Source organism: Narcine bancroftii, chromosome 12 (genome assembly GCF_036971445.1).
Source record: "Narcine bancroftii isolate sNarBan1 chromosome 12, sNarBan1.hap1, whole genome shotgun sequence".
NCBI lineage: Eukaryota > Metazoa > Chordata > Chondrichthyes > Torpediniformes > Narcinidae > Narcine > Narcine bancroftii.
This window is the reverse complement of record NC_091480.1, coordinates 16151794-16174572: the sequence shown is the minus strand read 5'-3', so window position 1 is coordinate 16174572 and position 22779 is coordinate 16151794. Positions and strand designations below refer to the sequence as shown.

The 22779-nt window shown below is 39.4% G+C and overlaps 1 protein-coding gene across 18 annotated transcripts in view; it reads left to right on the top strand.

Annotated features, from left to right (window-relative positions):
• rhbdl1 (rhomboid, veinlet-like 1 (Drosophila)) overlaps window positions 1-22779 on the top strand; it is a 238116-nt gene that overhangs the window by 201156 nt on the left and 14181 nt on the right. For all 18 annotated transcript variants that reach the window (XR_011347356.1, XR_011347355.1, XR_011347358.1 and 15 more), the window contains one exon: window positions 16765-16865. Coding sequence is in view for 14 of the 18 variants with exons in the window: in XM_069906200.1 (XP_069762301.1) it covers window positions 16765-16865 (101 nt within the window). In the remaining 4 variants the exon portion in view is untranslated. The remainder of the gene's footprint in view (window positions 1-16764; window positions 16866-22779) is intronic.

Below are 22779 nucleotides of genomic sequence, written 5' to 3'. Positions count from 1 at the left end.
GTAGACCCCTATTAAGTCTCCTCTCATCCTTTTTACGCCCCAAAAAGAAAAGTCCCAGCTCTACTAACCTAACCTCATAAAACTTGTTATGTTTTGTCCTCTGCCTGTCCTTCAGCACTAATTCAGAACATATAGCTTCATGCTTTTGTCCCACCCTAATCTCTCCACTCACATTCTGATTCCCACCCTCCTTACCAAACTAGTTTAAACCCTCCCAAACAGCTCTAGCACACCTGCCTGCAGGGATATTGGTCCCCTCTCCAGATTAGGTGCTGCCTGTTCTTTTTGTTTAGGTCAGACCTTCCCCAGAAGAGATCCCAATGATCCAGAAATCTGAACCCCAGCCTCTTGCACCAACTCTTTGGCCATGAATTCATCTGCCACAACTTCCTGTTCCTACCCTGCACAGGCAGCAATTCTGATATTACCACCCTTGAGGTCCTGCTTTTAATGTCTTTCCTATATTCCCTATATTCCTTCTTCAGGACCTCATCCCTACTCCTATCTATGGCATTGGTTCCCCAAATGGACCACATCATCTGGCTGTTCTCTCTCCCTCTCCAAAATGCTATGAACTCGATATGAGGCATCATATTTATGAGACATTTTAAAAACATAATTGAAAAGAAATCCTTTCTATGGAGTGGCTTATGCTCTTTTTCTCTCTGGTATATTCTAATGGTATTGTTCCTCCTCCTTTTCCTGATCCATCCCCATTCCTAGAATATACCTTATAGCTGGTACACCTGGATTGGCATTTTTCATTTAAAGTTTGGTACTCGGAGAAAACTGCAGGCTTGGCAGTGATGTAATATCTGGTCTGCCTTAAGCTGTTTGGAATGCAGTCCTGCAGTATCAAAACCAGATTTGAAAACAGCCTTGGATAAGGATAGGTCATATGGTTAAAGCACAAGAAAGGGGTTTCATTATTTTTTAAAGAATCTTCATTTTAAGCATTTCTGTTTTCTTTTGATGCATTGGGCCATTTAAAAATTGGATTTATTCACCATCCTACAATACAAAATGTGGCTTTTAGGGCCCCAAAATTGCACCAGGCTATCAAAAGTGGTTTAACAGCCTTCTGACAGGAGTAAGCATTTAATGAGGACTTACATTTCAGAATAATTGAATAATAAAGTGAAAATGTTTTCAACTTATGGTTTTCTGTTGATTGGGAATTTTAATAGAATGGCCAGTTCCATACTCAAAACTAATTTTCCCATGACGATATAGAACAAACCTATTAAATGTGGTGTGATTTGAAATTATATTTGAAAGGGCATTGCTTTCCACCTATTGTATGACATCAGCTGAACTTTCAGTGTGTCTATAGAATTTTTTGTTGCAACATAACCACCAGGAATTTTGAAGTGGGAGGTCCAATCCTGGAAGAGATTTGTACAGGAGGCGCAAACAAACAACAACAAGAAACAAATCCTCTCTTGTAGCACTTCATAGTGTGTGTGCTTTGATAACCACTGTTAGTTATGCATCCATACATTAGTGAGGAGCCATGACTCTCTTGATTCCAAATGGAACTTCGGAATAAAATCTATCCAGCTTGTTTTGCAAAACCCACTGTTTCATCTTAATTCCTAGAGTGCCTTTGACAGATTTATTAAACCTGTCTGTCTGACAGACAGTGAATCATATGAGTCTGGTTAAAGTTGACTGCAGTATCCATCCCCTCCACCACCATTTTCTCCTCTATTCTGCCACCCCCTGGAGAATTAAGGTTGGCTATGCTCTGGAGAAGAGGTCAAGAACCAAGTGACACTGGACAGCAAATTATTTCAAGAGGTTTGCTTCCTGAAAAAAAATTGGGGATTATGATAGACAATTTTAAGATGAACATAAAGACATTTTCAGATTTGCTGTATCACATAAGTTGGAGAAACAGTAAATTAACTTTTATTGAACTTCGCATTAAGCGTGAACTCGCCGCAAATGTAACAGAACGTATTGCAGTTGTCGCAACATTGGTGAGACATTTCTGCTCTATTGAATCTTTCTAAAGACAATAAATGCTATTGTTAATTACACTCACTATGCTATTGCCTGAAGAGCATACATTCAAACTAAATCAATGTAACAGCATCTGTTTATGTGAGCTACTTTTGTAGCTTGTCTGCATCTAAGACAATATTTGCATAGCATCTGCACTGAGTTCATGCTCAGGGATGCTAATATATTGCTTTGTGTACAAAGCAGGAAATCACAAAATAGATTATATTTAAAAAACGTATGTGACAGGAAAATTTTAAAGTGGTTTTCATGATCAGCAGCCCAAAATCCGTAAAATACACCCAGAAGAGTTCAAGAAGAAAAATCTTCATTATCCAGTGTTATAGGATTGCTTTCATCCAAGCAAACCAGTTGAACAAGAACAATTTTGAGAATTGTTTTTGTCACGATGTGGCATAAAATAAGCATAAAAGGGTACAGAGTGCGAACAAACCGTTAACCTTATCAACCTATTCCTTTCACAGAATTTGCATGGGTTGCAATAAACCAACATAATTTTGCAGACATTTTCTTTGGTCCTCCAATAATAAATCAAGAAAATTCCAAGTTCATGTAAAACTTTTCAAAGCTTTTGTACTAGAAGACAGTTGCAGGAAATATGTGGCACTATTTGATTCACTAATATTAATAAGGTAAAAAAAAATGGCCTGATTTTATGACATTACAATTGTGCTTAAGAATCAACAGGTGAAGTGTCAACCTGTCTGAATAACTTTAAATCCTGCTGGATTGTTGCTTTCATGATCTCAGTAATTCAAAACCACCATGTCCCTCCAGTTTTCAGCTTCTACAAGAAACTTTTATAATCATCAACTTGCTCTAGAAATTGTTATTGCTTACAGATAGCTAATCCTCCATAGAGGATTAGTCTGTGCTAAATTTAATGATTTTACCATGTTGATGTTGCCATTAGGTTAGATGGAATGGATTAAAGAAGGAAAACTTGCCCAACATTCTGCCCCTAAATTACAGTTCAGTATCCGGATGGAACTGTAATCACGAGAAGATCAAAGCTGAGTGTGATAATGGTCATACTCTTATTGACTTTTCCTGTCAAGAATCATTAAGAATTAAAAAAAATACGAATTTTGACTAGATTTCATGCAGAGTCCAAGAGAAGAAGGAATGGAAGAGAAAAATTAGGCTGAGGTAGAATAAAAGTGTTGCATCAGTTGGTGCTTTATTCACAAGTTAGTTCTTCTTCAATGTGGGTAAATAGAAAGCTTTTAATCTTGAATTTTCTTGATTTATTATTGGAGGACCAAAGAAAATGTCTGCAAAATTATGTTGGTTTATTGCAACCTATGCAATTTAATTTTAGATTCACATTTCTCGCATTTCATCAAGCAGTACACAGAAATGCAATACAAACTTTCAGCCAGTCACATGGCATCTATAGGAAAATAAGAATAATGAAAGTTTTGGACTGAGCATCTGATGATTATCTTTTGAGAAATAATTTTCATTAAAGAAACCATGTTCTTACGTGAAATAGGGATACAATTTACCACAGAAATGCCGGAGGAACTCAGTAGATCTTGCAGCGTTCCTAGGAAGGACCTCCACTCTCCCTCGGACGCTGCAAGACCTGCTGAGTTTCTCCAGCATTTCTGTGCTTTTGCTACAATCACGGCGTCTGCTGACCTTCATGTTTCACACATTCAATTTAACACCCCTGCTGACAACTATCTCGTCTCCCATTAAAATGTTTCAATGTCTAAAATTAAAAATACATCTTTACAATACAGAAAGTTTGTGTGAGGTATGCTGTGTGGGTTAATATGTATGAGGGAGAATGAGGAATTAATCTGTGCTGCATTGAAAACAAATTAAGTTTTAAACATTTTTATTATGGCAACTTCATGTTTTAAATGCTCAAGGTATGGATGAGCCTAAATGCACTACTTTTTAAAAAAAATTAGACTTTAACCAAAAAATACACTTCCATAGTGTGGTAAACCACTGTATATATGTTTGGATGTGTTAGGACACGGCCCTTGCTGACTGTACCTGAGGTTCCTCCCGCTGACCCCTGAATAACGGTGACTGTGCTCCAGCCCCCTCCTCAGTCCAGGACGGTCGAGTAGCATGGACGGACATCCATTCTGTGTGATTGAAAGCCTATCATTTTCTCTACAACTTCTATTCTTTGAAGTTATTGATGGTGCATCACATAATATCTTAGAGGGCGACAATAACAGGCCTCAATGACTACCACCCTGTGGCACTGACCTCTACCATTATGAAATGCTTCGAGCGCTTGGTGTGGTGATGGAATGCATCGGACACCTCCCAGGGATGCTCGACCCATTTCAATTTGCCTATGGAAGAAACTGTTCAACAGACGATGCGATAACCTTGTCCTTTCACTCATCCTGTCCTACCTGGAAAATGATGACGCAATGTTCCCTCTAATTTTTTAGAACACAGTGTGCTCAAAAATCTAATGTTGTACAAATATTTTTCCAGTGACAAAAATATGTGCACATTGTATAGTTTTGCAAATGTAAACTTGAAATTGTTTCAAGATAAATTTTGGTACAGCCTATCTCTCTTGGCTAATAAAACTGTTTTGACATATTTTAATTTAATACAAATATGATTGCATAATATAGGTATAATTATTAATTACTACGTTATTTTAGGTAACTAACCTTTTGAGCGCATATTAATTTCCTTTGTGCACTGGTTGCAAAAAGTGTGTGCACTCGCACACTGGCACAGCTCAGAGGGAACAGTACTTATGCACCAGGCTGCTGTTCGCTGACTTCATCAAGGTATTAGGGCTTGGGCCCAAAACGCTGGTATATGGCCTTTGATCCTATAGACTCTGCACAACTTGTGGAGTTTCTCCAGCACTTTTGCAGAGTGCTTTACAGTTAATGAACTTCTTTTGAAATGTGCTCACCTTTCTGATGTGGGAGATGTGGCTGAACATTTACACTGGGAAAGGTGCAAAATAACTAGTTGGTCAAGTCTGTATGGTCTTAAGAAAAATATTTTAGCTGGGAGAAAAATAGTGGCTAAGACACCAGGGAGGCCTTGTCTGTTTTTTAAGTAATGCTAAGTGTTCGTTTACATCACTCAGAGAATAGAAGAGGCCTTGGTTTAATGCTTTTTCAAAAGATTATAGCTACTATAGCAAGGCACTCAAATGTCAAAGTTGAATTTGTACTCAGGCCTCTGGTCTAGGAGTCAAATCTACAATCTATAAATTTTACATTTGATTTAATTTTTTAAAATTTAGATATACAGCACGGTAACAGGCCCTTCTGGCCCATGAGCCTGTGCCACCCAATTAACCGATAATCTCTGTACATTTTGGTGGGAGGAAAACAGAGCACCTGAAGGAAGCCCACGCAGACACGGGGAGAACATACAAACTCCTCACAGACAATGGCGGATTCAAACCCGGATCACTGACACTGTAACAGTGTTAAGCTAACCGCTACACTAACTGTATTAAATTAAGCTTTATTAACCATGTTATATGACTAACACTTGAATATTTCTTTTTCCATTTTTGACGAATCCATTGCACCAGGTGATTTGGTCAAATCTAATAGAGTGGTTTTGAATTATTGGCAAGCTAAGAACAACCCAACTGTGTGAACAGCTGAATAGAGTGTGGCAAGCCTAGATCAACTGTGGTCAGGAACACAAAGAAGTGATTCATATTAACCGTCTGGCTCAAGAGCACCTAACAGTGGAGAGTTGTGGATATGACTCTTTGGCTTGGCTTCGCGGACGAAGATTTATGGAGGGGGTAAAAGTCCACGTCAGCTGCAGGCTCGTTTGTGGCTGACAAGTCCGATGCGGGACAGGCAGACACGGTTGCAGCGGCTGCAGGGGAAAATTGGTTGGTTGGGGTTGGGTGTTGGGTTTTTCCTCCTTTGCCTTTTGTCAGTGAGGTGGGCTCTGTGACTATAACCAAGGGAAATCTATAAATGGTGCTTAATTTGCACTATGCATTTTGGCTAACTCGCATGGTAATTTAAAAATTAAATAAAACATGAAAGTCTGCAGACACTGTGGTTGAAGTAAAAACACAATGCTGGAGAAGCTAAACATTGGTTATGTATCCTTATCTTTGCTATATTAAATACACTGTTTGACTTTCTGAGTTTCTCCAGCTATGTGTTTTTATTATCACATGGTAATTACTTACTCAGAAGTAATTCTACAATGTGGGTTGTAGTGCACATTGAAAGAATCAAAAGCTTGTTGATCCAAACCAAGGCTTTTATTAACTAGAAGACTGGAGCGTATCACATGTAGGTCGACCAGTCCAGAATGACCTGGGTCTGGCTTGGAGCAACCCTTTAAGACCTGCCAATAGGCGTGGCTACGCTCTCAGCCAAACCACCATCCTATACCACAATATATACATATACACATTGGTGATAGAATCCGTACTATCACATGGGTGTTGGCCTTTGCGTAGGCTCTTATATTTGTTCTTGAGTATAAGTTTTTTTCTTCTTAATGGTTGCTTATTTAGGAGTAGCTAAGTTCTTAAGAACTTACTTCATTGCTTCATTAAATGAATTTTCCCTATTTATACTTATTTTAATATACTGGAGTGAGAAAGAAGACGGGCCAGAAATAGTGCTCACGGTATTGGGCATCGTTGGCGTAGCGGTTGCGCACCAGCGATTAGGACTGGGGTTTGAATCCGCCACTATCTGTAAAGAGTTTTCTACATTCTCCCCATGTCTGCATCGGTTTTCCCTGGGGTCTCCGGTTTCCTCCCACTGTTCAAAACATGCCAGAGATGTAGGTTAATTGGGTGGCATGGACCCATGGGCCGAAATGGCCTGTTACCATGCTGTATGTCTCATTTTAAAAGAGAGGTGTTCCACTGAGCTCTATAGTCAGAAGTTTTATCGAGTTGAAATGATTGGGAGAAAGAATAGCAAAGAGAATGAACACTCTGCAGAGGTTCAGGATCATAGGAGAAAGTTGTATAACCCTTGAAAGGTGCACGTATGGTGGTAATGTGTAACTTGGATCATCTTTAGCAAGAAAGAGCGACCCTGAAATTTTGTAGGTGTATTTGTACTCCAAATTTCTGGTAATATTATGCAATGGGAATGATGAGGCATCTATAGAGAATATGGTTTTTGTATAAGAAAGCTGCAACTCCACATAGTGTGAATTAAAATGCCTCCGCATGTGGGAAACCAAGATCTGTAGCTGTGCCCCCTGATGTGTGTAATCTCCAGTTTGCGTTAACTTTTGAAATAAGGCCTGCCGTGATGGAATAAAATCTATTTGCTGCTGTCACTAGAACTAAGAGTATCATCGCATAGAGACAGTTACTCCAAGTGATTTGCATCTTGCTTCTTTGCCTTTTCATGGTGTGTTTCATTTGCATTAGAACATTGCTTTCTTGAAATGTGGACAGTGGATCATATTGTGCTATTGCCAATGTTTGTGAAAGATGCTCCTTGTCCATTTGCTGCCTCTGTGTCTCCACTCCCCTCTGCCAAAGCCACTGATAAAACAGTTAATGCAGTGCTGTTACAGCGCCAGCGACTGGGGTTTGAATCCGATGCTGTCTGTAAGGAGTTTGTATGTTCTTCCCTGGATGCTCCAGTTTCCTCCTACCCTCCAAAATGTACAGGTGGTAATTTGAGTGTAATTGGGCGACACGGGTTTAAGTGGCTTCTACCATTTTGTAAATAAAACTAAAAGTGTCTCAGTGGCATTTTACAGAAAAGATAACTCAAGTTATAGAATGTCGTTGATGAGAACTTCAGGGTTTTCTCACAATCAGCTGTCTTGGTTTTGTTGTATGAAGAGAATTGCTGCAACGAATACAATGGTTGATTTGACTATTTACCACCAGCTTCAGAGGAGGTTACTGCACTTGAGAGTGTATTATGCACTTTAGTAAACCTTCTGCCTTTCAGCTTTGTGCACGCACCTAAGATGTCTTGTGCCTGTGGGAAGGGGTTGACAATGGTGTCAGATGGTGCAAACAAAGCACATCAAAACATGGAAAGGCTGGTTTTGTTACTCTGCCGTCCACAAAGAAAGTTATTGCCTCAGGATGAGTCATCTTGCCTGTCAATGTCAGCTTTCCAGTGGAGAGTTGCTTGTACTGCTTCACTTGGCAGACACTCCAGCTGTACTACAACTTGTGTAGAAAAGCAAGGCAGTCAACAGAAACTGTCTTAACACTGGAAAATGTAGACAGACTTAGGGGTCAGATCTAGCACTGATGAGATGCTCACTGCTCGGCTTGTGACCATTTTCTTTTGTTTTTGGTTAAGTTTTTAAGTGAGTGAATTATGGAACGTCCCTTGCTGCTCTAGAATTTAGGTCTGGGATAGTTTCATTTTGAATTCCACAGGTCAATCTTCTGTCTGGATGGAAGTTTGGATGAAGCCAAGGGAAATTGAATGGGCAGGAGGACACATGCACAAAGTAGTTGGCAGGGATAGCTGCTGGGTCTGTAATGAATTCCTCTGTCTCTTTTGCACCTGCTCCCAGGATGAGGTTTTCCATTCCATTCAGATGTCCTCCTTCATAAACCCTTACCCTCATCTCTTCTAATTCCCGCACTTCTGCTCCATCCCTTTCTCCCCTAAATGCAACAAGGATAGGATTACCCTTGTTCTCATCCACCACCTCACCAGCCTCCCCATCCAACATATTATCCTCTGCAATTTCTGACACCTACAATGTTATTCCACCACCAGACACATTTTCTCCTCTTCACCTTCTGCAGGAACGACACCCTCTGCAACTCCCTAGTCTGCTTTATCTTTTCCCGCTAATCACCACCTTGGTACCTACCCCTGTGACTGCAGGAAGTGTTACACTTGTACCCACACCTCCTGCCTCACCACCATTTGTGCCCCCAAAGAGTTCTTCCAAATGAAGCCGCACATCACTTGTGAATCTGCAAGGGCCAACTGCTGCATTTGGTGCTCCCATTGTGGCCTCCTCTACATCGAAGAGACAATACATACTGGGAGATAGTTTCATTGAACACCTTCTCTCTGTGCGCTGCAATAGTTGGGATCTCCTCGTGGCCAACCATTTCATTTCTGTGCCCCATTCCTGCGCCGCAGTATCCATCTATGGCCTCATGCATTGTCACCCATAAATTGAAGAATCAATACCTAATATTCTCTCTGGGCACTGTCCAACCAAATGGCATTAACATTGACTTCTCTTGTTTCTGTTAGGCCCCTCCCTGTCCCTCTCTCTTTTTCCCAATCCTTCTGTATCTTTTCCTCCAACTCCCCACCCCCTTCCCTCAGTTATCTCCTCCCCCTCTCCCTTCTCAGCTTTTTTATCTCCCTCCTTCCCAACCATATCCACCTATGACCTCCTGCCTGCGGGCCTCTGCTCCTCTCCATGCCCCTCCCCAGCACACTTTTATTCAAGAGCCAGTCTGCTCTTTGCTCATTCCTTAATGAAGGGTTTAGGCCTGAAACTGTTATGCATCTGTCATAGAGAACACTGCATGACCTGCTGAGTTCTCCAGCACTGTTATGTACTAAACTACAACATAGCATCTGCAGACTTTCTTGTTTAACCCCTGTTTTGTGCTGAGTTCTAACACCACAAAGATAAAATGAATATGTTATTTTGTTTTCATACAACTAACGATGACTTGACTGTAGGATGAACACCAATGGCCTGACAGGTCTATTAAATTAACCCTGCATGTTTCACAGAGAGGATTATTTTTTATTCAAGATGTAAGATGTAACAAAAAAAAGATGTAACATAAATTTGAACCTATTTGACCTGTAGTTGTGACTGATTAGCAGAGTTAATCAATCAGTCCCAGTTACATGTAAAAAAAGGTTCAAATATTTGTTATAGGATGAAGCTAAAATAATCATCTGCATGAAACATGCACATTTCACACAGATGATTAGAGCAAAAATATTCTTAAATTAAGAATTTGGCTGCTAAAAGTCATAATTTTCCTGCCTTAAGACAATTGATAGTCATCTTAATTTAATTAATCCAGAGGCATGGACTATAGAATTGATGGAAATGAAATTCAGAAGGAAACACAGACTCTTAATTCACTGTCAGGAATCTTACACTAGCCAAGCTAAGAGAGCCCCAATGTTATTTCCCCTTTATCATTGTCTGAGTAATTCTCTTGTGACATTCCCATCGCCATTTGACAACCATCTGAGAAAAGGAGTGGAAATGTTGGCAACTGGGGTTTCCAGTACAGAATGTGACAACAGGGTATTTTCTTTTGTTACATATAGGAGACTCCAAATGCTGAAATCTGAAGCCAAACATTGATTTAATGGAGTTGATGCAGTTTAATATTTGAAACTTGTATCTCTGTGCATCTTAATAAAAATATTTTATAATCTCATGTATCTTAGGCCCTTTCGACATATTAAGAACAACAAAGTTATTAATAATAGACACTGCACAAACTTTCTCATCTTTTTGGGTATTAATTGATAAAGGTCAGAAATAATGCAGCAGTTATTTTTACATCACAAGTGTCTCACAAAACAACAAAATACAATTTTAACAAGTATCTTAGGGATAATGGTCAATAATATTTCTCATATCAGGCATGTTATTAAAATTAGCAGAAAATATTTTTAAACCTTTCCTTTTAACATTATGAAACCAACCTTGGGTAGATGTATAAGTTAAATATTACAGCACAAGTTGGTTACCTCACCCATCTAGATTGTTTTAATATTCAAAGAGATGAAGGATGAAGCTGTCTGCTGCATTCTAATGCCCTCTGCTTGTTTGGTTGCTGATCTCAGACTTCAATATATTCTGTGACTAAACTCTCGGTACAAAGAAATTCTCCTCACCTTCATCAACTCACACCTTCTACAGTATAACCCCTGGTATTCAGCACCTATGGGGATTGGTCGATGCCTAATAAGTGAATTTTCGGTTTGCTTGATACTGCATGTTGCGTGATTGTCGAACTAACTGCCAGGGGTGCCAATTTTAAAGGTTTATATTTTTTACCTTTTTATTTTCTGAGTTTTCTGCCAGTTGCTTAAATTCCAGATAATGGAGATTTTACTGTGTTGGGACTTTGACCCTGATTCTCAACATTCAAACCATGGGAAATATATTCTCAGTATCTGGCTAATTGTCAAACAATTCTCATCATCTCTTGTTCTCGATGAGCTGATATTATTTAGGTTCCGAATCCAGTCTAGCAAATTTTTTTTGAATATTTTATTTATGATTTTTCGAAACTCAGACAATTCCAATAATTCACAGTAAACAATCACATTCATGAAGTCTATTTGCATTTCTTCTACTGAGTCTGGTTTTATTCCCCCTTTCCCCCCCCCCTCCCCACAATACAAAATCACAAAAAAGAACAGATTAAACATTTAAATAAAGAAACTTAACTTGCATAAAAAAACAAGACACCCCTGGCCAAGGACAAATAACAAATTAAAAAGAAAAACACATTAATCACAGAGTCTGTCAGAACTCAATGCCCGTCTTCCAAGTCTCTTACATTCATCTTGACTTGGCCTGATTGGAATGAACCCCCCCACCGTCCACCCCCAGGAGAGGAAGGATAAGGGTTGGCGGTGGGGGGGAGCACAGGCCATCGAAGCACAGGGAATCGCATTATATCTTTGCACCTATGTAACGCAAGTATGGCTGCCATATTTTAAGAAAAGTTTCATATTTTTTCCTTAGATTATAAGTAATTTTCTCCAAGGGAACACAGCTCTGCATTTTCATATTCCAATGCACAATGTCCAGATGAGAGTCTGACTTCCAGGTAACCGCTCTGCACTTCCTGGCCCCCGCCAGAGGGATCAACACAAATTGGATTTGAAATTTGGACAGCTTCATTATAAGCCTTATGTCCACAATGTTTTCCAACAGGAATAACTCTGGGTCCTGTGGAAAATCTTTACCTATGATTTTCTCTCCGGCTTGGCCTAGCTCTACCCAAAAAGGGCCTCACCTTGGAGCATAACCAGGTTGAGTGCACAAAGCTTCCCATCTCTATGCTGCAGCTGACAGCCTAGCAAATCTTCACTGAAGTTCCAATGAGGCGTGTATCTTCTTAAAGGATAGAGTTTAAAAATACACGGTATTCTGGGTGTGATTTCATCCGTCTTAAGAAATTGCATGAAGACTTCCTTGCCTTATATTCCAATTATTTTCCTAAAGTGCAAACATCATGTTTACCTTCCTGATTTCTTGCGGTATTTCCACATACATTGTTGTGATCTAAACCCAAGAACCTACAAGTCCTTTTGAATACCATTTACAAGGTAACCTTTAAAAATATACTAGTTTATCTTTAGAACAAAGTTGATCATTTCACACTTGCCCATGATATAAACTCTCTGCCACCTGCTTAGAAAGTCACACAACTCTTTTGTAATCTTTTTGCTTCTTACTCATGGCTTATATTTCTAATCTGTAGAAAACATTAACAAATATATCAACCTGTCCCCAATTTAAATCATCGTTAGAGATTGCAATTAACTGTGGCACAAGCATTATTGTGACCAAACACCATCTTCATTCTGACAACCTGAAAATAATCCATTTATGCCTCATCACTCTTTTCTGCCTGTAAACTAGTCTTACAAAAAAAAAATCTGCTGGAGGAATTCAAAAGGTCAAACAGCATCAGCAGGGAAAACAGTTATTGATATTATGGGTCAAAACCTTCATTAAGATGGGTGGATGCCATTTCTTACAAACCTATTACCCCAATTCTATGAGCCCAGATTTTATGTGATAATAACTTAGGGCAGCACAAAGGCACAGTCCGTTAAGATGCTTCCTCTTAGGGATTTTCTCCCACATCCCAAACACACAGGCTGCTTGATTAATTGGCCACTGTAAAGTGGTGGAATCAAGATGTGGTAGAATCTAGGACAGTGGTTGATTAAAAAGTGGAGAGAATATAAAATAGGATTAACATGGGATTAATGTAAATAGGGGCTTGATGGTCAGTGTGATGCATAGTAAATCACTCGAGAGGCTGAGACTGAGTCACTGATCCACAGGCTTTTATTCACAATGGACAATCCTGTGTCATGACTCGGGCTTCCTGGGGAAGGGTCTGGGTGATGGAGGCTTTATACGAGGTCAAAAAAGGGAGGGACCACAGGTACAGCCATAGGATGGGGTGGGGCCAGAAAATCAGAAATACAATACAGTTCAACAATTCACCACACAGTACAGACATGATGGGCTGAAGGGTCTGTTTCTGTGTGAGTCTCTTAGCTTTCACCTTCTCAAATGCTTTGTGAAAACCTGGAAAGGCTACATCAACTGATTTCCTCATTTGATCTGTTAGGTGCATCACCAAAAAGCTCTTAACAAATTTGCCAGACATTGTGTAGTGCTATCGATATTAGACAGAGAGTTGTGATTAATAGGCCTTAATAACCAAAAGACATAAACACATCTCACATGTTGCTGACCCGGTTTCAAGGAAGGTACTGAGGGAGAAGTTTGGGCGTAACAGCCTCGATAGGGATTTCCAGGAGGGAGGAGTCACAGATTCCTGGGCAGGCCAGCTCATACAATACATACATACATACAAACAGTGGTTGCACCACACATTGGAGACTGTTGCTGAATCTAGAGAACCCTTGCAAATTGAAGCTAATAGATTCATTGTTATTGATAACTGCCTGTAATTAAATATTAATATTCTCTCTCTCCCCCATAATTACATTCAATAATCTGTTCATAAACATTTATAAGACAGAAGGAAGACATTCAGCTGTTTATGTCTCTGTTGTTCACAAAAGAACCACTTCCATCTTTCAACAATGGATCTGTAAATCTGCAAGTTGTGGCTCTTCAAATGTGCATTGAAATAACATGATGAGGGTTACTGATTCTACTGCTCCTTCAGACGGTGAGCTCCTGACCTCTATCATCCTCCTGAAGAGCGAAGAATAGAATTGAACTTAAGGGTAGCGAAGCTGCTGGAAGGAACCGGTGGAAGAACCCCTTCATTATGACTCTGTCCTTGACATGAATCAGAATCAGGTTTATTGTCATGAACATGTGTCATAAAATTTGTTGTTTTGGGGTAGCAGTGATGTGCAGAACAAGGTGCAAAATTGCCATAAATTACAAGAGAAAAAAAAGTGAATGCATAAAGAGAAAAGCAATAAGGTGGTGTGCATAGGTCCATTATATGTTCAGAAATCTAATGGTAGAGGGCCCATCTCTCCATAGTGTGAACCATCCAGAGCACTCTCACAGCCATCCCAGACTGATAAAGTCCAAAAAGCCACCTGCCAACTGGAATGCAAGGTCCTTGGAACAGACAGTATCTCTGAAGTTTTAAAACATGGTGGAAAGGAATTTTACATCAAAGCATTGGAGAAACTCAGCAGGTCACACTGTATTATAGAAAACAATGGCAGCAGTCATTTTGGGCCTGAGACTTTCTTCAAGAGCCTCTCCTGAAGAAAAGCTTGGACTCAAAATATCTTCTGCCTTGTGCTTTCTATGGATGCTCCGTGATCTGCTGAGGTTTGTGAACCGCACTAGAACCCCAGCACATCTGCAGATTTCGTGTTTATCTTCAGGAGAGGAGCTTCAGATGCAAATTCACATTCCTTTTTCTTTTATTTGTTAATAAAAAGAACATCACTATTTATTTTGACATTTATTGCCACTTTAGCTTTATTGTCTCTATTTCATGCTCATTCGTGAAAGGTTTCTGATTCTTGATCTTCCTGCTCCTTCTTTTGTCAACATTGCTTAAGGTTCATTTTACTTGAATACTGTTTTAGTTTTTAGTTTTCTAGTGTTGTTTCTTCATATTTTTGTTAATAATTAGATTATTTCTTATTTACCAAGAGAATAATTTCCCAATCTATCTTTGACTTTACCCAAGACCTAATTTCAGTCTAGAGTGATTGTATTACCATCTAGTATGACTAATACTGCCTCTTCACAAAAGATTGGTCTAAATGGTCCGAGATGTCTTTGGCTTGGCTTCGCGGACGAAGATTTATGGAGGGGGTAAATGTCCACGTCAGCTGCAGGCACGTTTGTGGCTGACAAGTCCGATGCGGGACAGGCAGACACGGTTGCAGCGGTTGCAGGGGAAAATTGGCTGGTTGGGGTTGGGTGTTGGGTTTTTCCTCCTTTGCCTTTTGTCAGTGAGGTGGGCTCTGCGGTCTTCTTCAAAGGAGGTTGCTGCCCGCCAAACTGTGAGGCGCCAAGATGCACGGTTTGAGGCAAGATCAGCCCACTGGCGGTGGTCAATGTGGCAGGCACCAAGAGATTTCTTTAGGCAGTCCTTGTACCTTTTCTTTGGTGCACCTCTGTCACGGTGGCCAGTGGAGAGCTCTCCATATAACACGATCTTGGGAAGGCGATGGTCCTCCATTCTGGAGACGTGACCCACCCAGCGCAGTTGTGTGTGGAAAAGGCCAAGAGTACAGGGTGGACCCAGATAAGAATTTTGTGCATTGTGGCACAAAACTCAAGAAATAAAGTGAGTCAGTTATTAAAAGGAACTTTAAAAAAGAATAGAAATGTCACTCATTTAAATATTTAAGTGCTGAGATCCTGACTCTAAGTAATGATTCTCAACCTTTGTCAGACTAAGGCCCAGCTGGCTTCTGGCCTAACATGCCATGGCCCACTAGTGGCAATGACTGAACAATATTTTCAAGCAAAGGCAATTCTGTAAAAACACATCTTTATCTAATTTTAAATATTTTATATAATATTTTCAAAAACCAACATGGAAACACTCAATGGCCCACCAGTTGAGAACCACGTTATCAGTCTAATGAGTCACAAACTTTAACCATATAGCCATATAACCATTTACAGCACAAAACAAGCCAGTTCAGCCCTACTAGTCCATGTTGTAACAAATCCCCGCCCTCCTAGACCCATCCAGTCCTCTCCTCTCCATGTAACTATCCAGTCTTTCCTTAAATGTAACCAATGATCCCGCCTCAACCACGTCTGCCGGAAGCTCATTCCACATCCCTACCACCCTTTGTGTAAAGAAATTTCCCGTCATGTTCCCCTTATAATTTTCCCCCTTCAATCTTAAACCATGCCCTCTAGTTTGAATCTTCCCCACTCTTAATTGAAAAAGCCTATCCACATTTACTCTGTCTGTCCCTTTTAAAATCTTAAACACCTCTATCAAGTCCCCCCTCAATCTTCTACGCTCCAGAGAAAAAAAGCCCTAGTCTGCACAACCTTTCCCTGTAACTCAAACCTTGAAATCCTGTCAACAAACTTTATTTGTAAATTCAGGCAGGACTGGACAGAATGGATGCGGAAGGGATGTTTCCAATGGTGAGGGAGTCCAGAACCCGGGGCCATGGTTCAAGGATAATAGGCAAACCATTTAGAACCGAGATGAGGAGGAATTTCTTTACCCAGAGGGTGGTGAGTCTGTGGAATTCATTGCCACAGAGAGCAGTAGAGGCAGGTTCATTGAATATATTTAAGAGGGAATTAGATCTATTTCTTCAGTATAAGGGAATTAGGGGTTACGGAGAGAAGGCGGAGACGGGGTACTGAACTTTAAGATCAGCCATGATCTCATTGAATGGCGGAGCAGGCTCGAAGGGCCGAATGACCTACTCCTGCACCTATCTTCTATGTTTCTATGCTGTTCTCAGAGAATCATGCTACAGTTGTTTTGGAAATGCCATGCTGGCAACTAGATAGACACAGTGGAATTCCATGGATCTATACACTTACCTATTGTTTGTTTTTACATTGCAGGATCTTTGACTGTTTCTATCACCGACATGAGAGCACCTTTGGTTGGAGCCTCTGGCGGCGTTTATGCCCTCTGTTCTGCACACTTGGCCAATGTTGTCATGGTAATAATTGTATTCTTCTCTCGCAATTAATACAGAACAATACAAACAAACGAGAGACTTACTGAGCTAAAGGTCAAAGAGTCTACAGTTTGACATCAGGAGATTATTCTTTGGCACAGTACAAATCCAGATTAATGTAGAGGCTCTATTTCCATCAGAGTGTGCCCAGGCATTGCCATGTGAAGATAGCTCTGCACTTTGGCATTACAACAGATTCAAGAGTGTTAGGGATAATTAGAGAAGAAAGGGAAGGAAATAATCCTTGGCTGCTTGCACTAGATGTCTGAGGAAGTTGCAATTGCACATTGTGTACATTAAAATTTGGTTTAATTTGGGTCCAAACTTTGGAATCACTTGATCTATAATGCACATCCTACTACCCCAAAATCTCTTGTATAGGTTGAAGCTGTGATCTGGAGTTCCAGGGTGCACCAACATCTGTCGTCCAGCACATTCTGAAACTGTCATACAGATCTGTACTAATTAACTAAATTGAACTAAAATCAATAATTAACCAAGATCTGTACCGATCTCTAGTTAATTAACCGACCAGTGTAACTTTTGGAATCTCAGTTGAAAGTGTTTCTGTAAGAAACTTCAGGTTATGTATAGTTCTTAGAGCCCATACGTAGTCTGGGGACTATCTATACTTAAAAGGAACAGTTCTCTGCTCAGAGGAAGATGATCTAGGACAATTTATGTCGTCCAGCATTTTCTGTGATCTGGCAACAGTAGTCCAAAATTGAATTTTTCTTTCTGGCTTTAGAGTTAACTCTGTTCGAACATAATAATGTAAGAAATAGGAGGACGAGCAGGTCATCTCGCCTGTTGAGCCTGATCTGGCATTAGTAAGATCATAGCTGATCTGGACATAGACTCAAGTCCATCTTCCTGTCTTTTTCCAATAACCCTTAATTCTCCTACTATGCAAAAATTTATTTAACTGTGTTTTAAATGTATTTAATGAGGCAACCGGTACATATTCATTGAGCAGAGAATTCAACAGATTCACTACTCTCTGGGAGAAGCATTTCCTTCTCATCTCACTCCCCTGAAACTTGAGGCTATGTCTCTTATTCTAGTCTCACCTACCAGTGGAAAGAACTTTCCTGCCTCTCTTGGATCTATTCATTTCATAACTTTACATGTTTCAAAAAGATCCCCCTTATTCCTCTGAATTCCAGTGAGTATAGTCCCAGGAAACTCAGTCTTTCTTCATAGACTCACCCCCTCATTTACGGAATCAACCTGGTGAACTTCCCCTGTACTGTCTCCAAAGCCAATACATCCTTTCTCAAGTTATGAGATCAAAGCTACACACAGTACTCCAGGTGCAGCCTCACCAAGTACCTTGTGAAGCAGTAGCAGAACCTCCCAGCTCTTAAATTCACTCTCTAGCAAATGAGAACTATTATTTACTTTCTTATGAACTATTACACCTACAGACCAACCTTTTGTGATCTGTGTTCCCAAGTCCCTCTGAACAACAACATGTTGCGCTCTTTTACCATTTAAATAATAATCTGATCTTCTATATTTCCTTCCAAAGTGGATAATCTTGCATTTATGAACATTGTACTCCATCAGCCAGACTTTGTCCACTCATTTAACTAATCTATATCTCTCTGCGTCACTGCATCATTTTTTCCACTCAATTTAATGTCTTCAGCAAACGTAGATGGGCTACACTCATTAAATCATTATTGTACATTGTGAATAGTGCAGGGCTAGTACTGATCCCTGCAGCATTCTGCTCACTACTGATTGCCATCCAGAGGAACACCCATTTATCCCAACTCTGTGCCTTCTATAGGTTAGCCATTTCTCTCCATTACCCCCAATTCCATGCATGCTTATATTGTAGATGAGTTTTATGCAGCACCTTATCGAACGCCTTCTGGAAATCTAAATATTCAACATTCACCTATTTACTTCTATCTACCGCACTCATTATATTCTCAAAGAACTCTATTAAATTTGTCAAACAGGATCTGGCCTCTCTGAATCCATGCTGTACCTGGCTGATAGAATCATTTCCATCCAGATGTTTAGCTAATTTTTCCTTTATGGAAAAATGTCTCCATCCTTTTTTAAACAGTTGCATAACATTTGCTCTCATCCAATCTACTGAAACCTGCTCAGGGTCCAAATATTTCTGATAAATTATCACAAAAGCCTCTACTATATCTTTCGGTGTCCTAGGATGCATTCAACCAGAACCATGGGAATTATCTACCTTTCGACCCAGTCTTTTGCTCAGCATTACCTTTTCAATGTTAACAATTGTATCGAGGTTCTTACCTCCCATCACATCCTTACCAGCACTCCTTGGCACATTACACGTTTTCCACTATGAAGGCCAACTCAATATAGGCAGTCTAGGCCTCAATCATTTCCATGTTATCCAATATTAATTCCCCCCCCCTCATCTTCCAAAGGACCTATGTTCCCTTTAGCTACCCTTTTTGCTTTATATAATTATAAAACTTTTATGATCTGTTTTTATATTTTGGCTAGGTTACTTCCATGATCTATCATCCCTTTCTTTATTGCCTGTTTGGTGGTCCTTCATTGCTTTTTAAAGTTTCCCAATTTTCCAGTTTCCCATAGTTCATGGCAAATTTGTATGCATTAGTATGCTTTATTTCCTTAGTTATCCAAGGCTGTCTCTCATTACCCTTACTATTCTTGTTTTTAACTGGAATATACTTTTTTTGAGCACTGAGAAAAATCTCTTTGAAAGTATTCCACTGCATATCAACTGTCCCACCACTGTGAAAACCAGTTTACATTTAGACGGCAACTTCCTTGTTGAGGTATAATATACTGATTTTAGATCAAAACATCACACCTTGCATTTGTAAAAGAAATTGAGTCAAACTGTGATCACTCTTTCTGACAGGATCTCAAACTACAAAATCATTAATTTTACCTGTCTCAGGACCAGATCTAAGATGGCATGTTCCTTTGTAGGTTCAGTAAAATGCTGTTCAGGAGACCTGTCATGAAAGACTGCCTAGACCAACTGGATTGTCCCGATCTATGTGCGAGTTTAAGTCCCCATTCTACACTTGCATGCATCAAATATTCCTTGGTTTATTGTCTGTTCACAATTCTTGGCCAGATGGGCCAACAGGCATTGAGTTTCCATACCCTTCCCAGTCATATACTTAAATAAGGCACCCAGATAGCCTAAGGTTTTTTTCATTTCCTTTTCCATGCTATCCAAATGAAATTGAATCAGAAAGCCATTAGAGAGGAGCAGAGAACTTACCTGTTTCATCATATCTTGATCTGGTGTTATGGCATCCAATGCTGATGGGATCTAGAGACAGAGTTGGTCAGGGCTGAGATGTGCCCATGGCACTGTGCAAGGATAGTTTTAGCTCCCACCTTAAAGCTGTACACTGAACAGTTTCAGATCAGATACAATTTCTAATTACTTGACTCAATATGAGTTTGCTCATCTGTTTCAGCATGTCGATGCCATCTGGTGGATAAAGTCCAAAGGAGACTTTGTTTGAAATAACCTAGTTGTCTGTAACAGCTTAACCAATAACAGCAACTTGTTTTAAATACAAAAAAATTCAAGGTCACTGTTAATGATGATATCTATTACTGATCAACTTTCAACAAATAAACAGAACTGCATTCAAATTCCCTTCCAAATAAATTTAAATAAGCAAACAATGAGAAATTGGAAGATCTAAGTGCGTCAGGCAGCATCTATGGATAGATATTGTCAATGTTTTGGTTCAAGACCCTTTATCGATAAAGATTCCTGGGCCAAAATGTTGACTGACTATTTCAAGTCTCAATAAAGGTTCCAGCATCTGTAGTTTTTATAGTTTCTAAATTAAACCTTAAAATCTGATCTGAAGAAATGTAGCATTAGTGTCATAGGATCATCCAGTGACGAACCAGGCCCTTTAGCTAGAATCAAGTACCTGTCCATACTAATCCAATTTATTAGCACTTGGTCCATAGCCTTCTATGGTACTTGCTTAGATGTGTCTTAAATTCTTCCACCATCAACTGATGCAGTGTGTTCCATATTTCTCCAACCATCCCCTTGGTGAAAAAGTTCTTCTTCAGATCTCCTCTAATCCTCTTACTGTAAATCTATACCCTGGGCTTTGAGATACTTTTTCCATGGTCAGTCTTCATTCTTTTTAAAATGAAGCTATTGTTTTGCTAAACAGCTCTGTGTCAAGAATAAAGATGATTAGCAATTTTCTGAAATCTAGATCATAATGTTACATCATGGGTCACCTGTGTATATGTTTACCTAAAATCCCTCCCTTCATTATTTTAGCCTCAATCCATTTATTTTCAGTGTGTATTTATGTTTTGATTCTACCAAAGGCAACTGGACCATGACCTTCCTAATTTGGTCACCAAATCATCTGTGTAAAATAAAAGTATTTCATTATTGGTGATAGAGGATAACCTGATAATTGTAACACTGAAAGGTCCACAGCCATTTCTTATCACTTGTTACCACAAGTATTAGGAAGAGTAGGTGGTTATCAAACCAAAATTATAATAATGCAGATGTTGCAGTTAGGCCATTGGCACTCCTTGTTATTAAAGTGTGAATCAGGTAGGATCTTCAATCAAACAGTCCATATGTGGCATCTGTTTACAAGATGCACTGCTCTTCCAGGATTATACTTCATTGGTATTACACTGAGAGACTGCAATTAAAAACATGAAATTGTGGCACATCATGTGACAACTATTGAAAGAACACAATAGAAAATAGAGCTGACAGCTTAGATGTAAATAGACTTTTAACAGTTTATGTCCTAATTGTTGCCAAATAATCTCTACAAACTCTATAACTGTTACAAGCATGGTGTCTATTTATTGGTTAGAATTAATGTTTCAGGTGTTAAAACAAAAAAAAAAGTTTTCTTTTTGGCTATTCTGTTCAATTTGTTCCCTGGAGGGAATTTGTCTTTGAAATTAATATTTGAATTCTGTGTGGGTCAGGAAGGATTCTAAAAACTGTGAGGTCTGCACTTAGTTTCCTTGTTCACATAGTTCCCAGATCTGTTGTGGTTCTACTTCAGATTCCTAATCATCGTGAATACAGTAGCTCACAGAAAGTCTGTGAATACGTGTAAATATCATGAATAATGCACCACTTATTGAAAAAATTACTGCAAAACTCAGGCTATGGTAATCCAATACTTCAGTTTATATCTGTACCAGTATAGCAGAAACCCAAATGTACTATAAAATCTTGGGCTGCACCTATCTGGAAACAAAATTTATCCAAATGAATTTACATGGTGCATAAAACTGGAATCTCTGAGGATGATTTTACCCCTCTTTTAAATTCTCACCATTGACAATTTATCGGTTGTCCAGAATTGAAATATTCCCCATGTTAAAAGAGGTGTAAGATATGATTGCATTTGCAGATTCTATGTCACTCTATACCAGAGCGGTGGTTGTCAATCTTTCATGCACAGACCATCTTGAGTATTCCTTTACTTCAGATCGATCATTAGTGGAGGGTAGGGGTCTGGCGGGTTCGAGCCCCTTACATGGACAGGATTTTTGTTTTGGTTTGGTGAGAACATTTTTTGAGAGTTTTCATTTTTATGTTGTCAAATTTGTTTTAAATTTTACTTTTTTATTATAACAGTAATATTTGTCTTCATCATCGCGGACCACCTCTAACAAGCCTGAAGAACACCCGACCACAGGTTGTGAAGCACTGTATGAGAGTGACAGAAATAATTTTATTCACTGTTGCTTGAACTACATGATTTTATTGATGTGAAACCCAGTTTGTTCAAAGGAATAAATATAGAGAGGCAATTAAATCTGTTTTTGGTTATATTATTGAGAGGTGAAGTTTCCCAGATTACCAGGAACTTCTCCGATCTTACGATAGCACAAA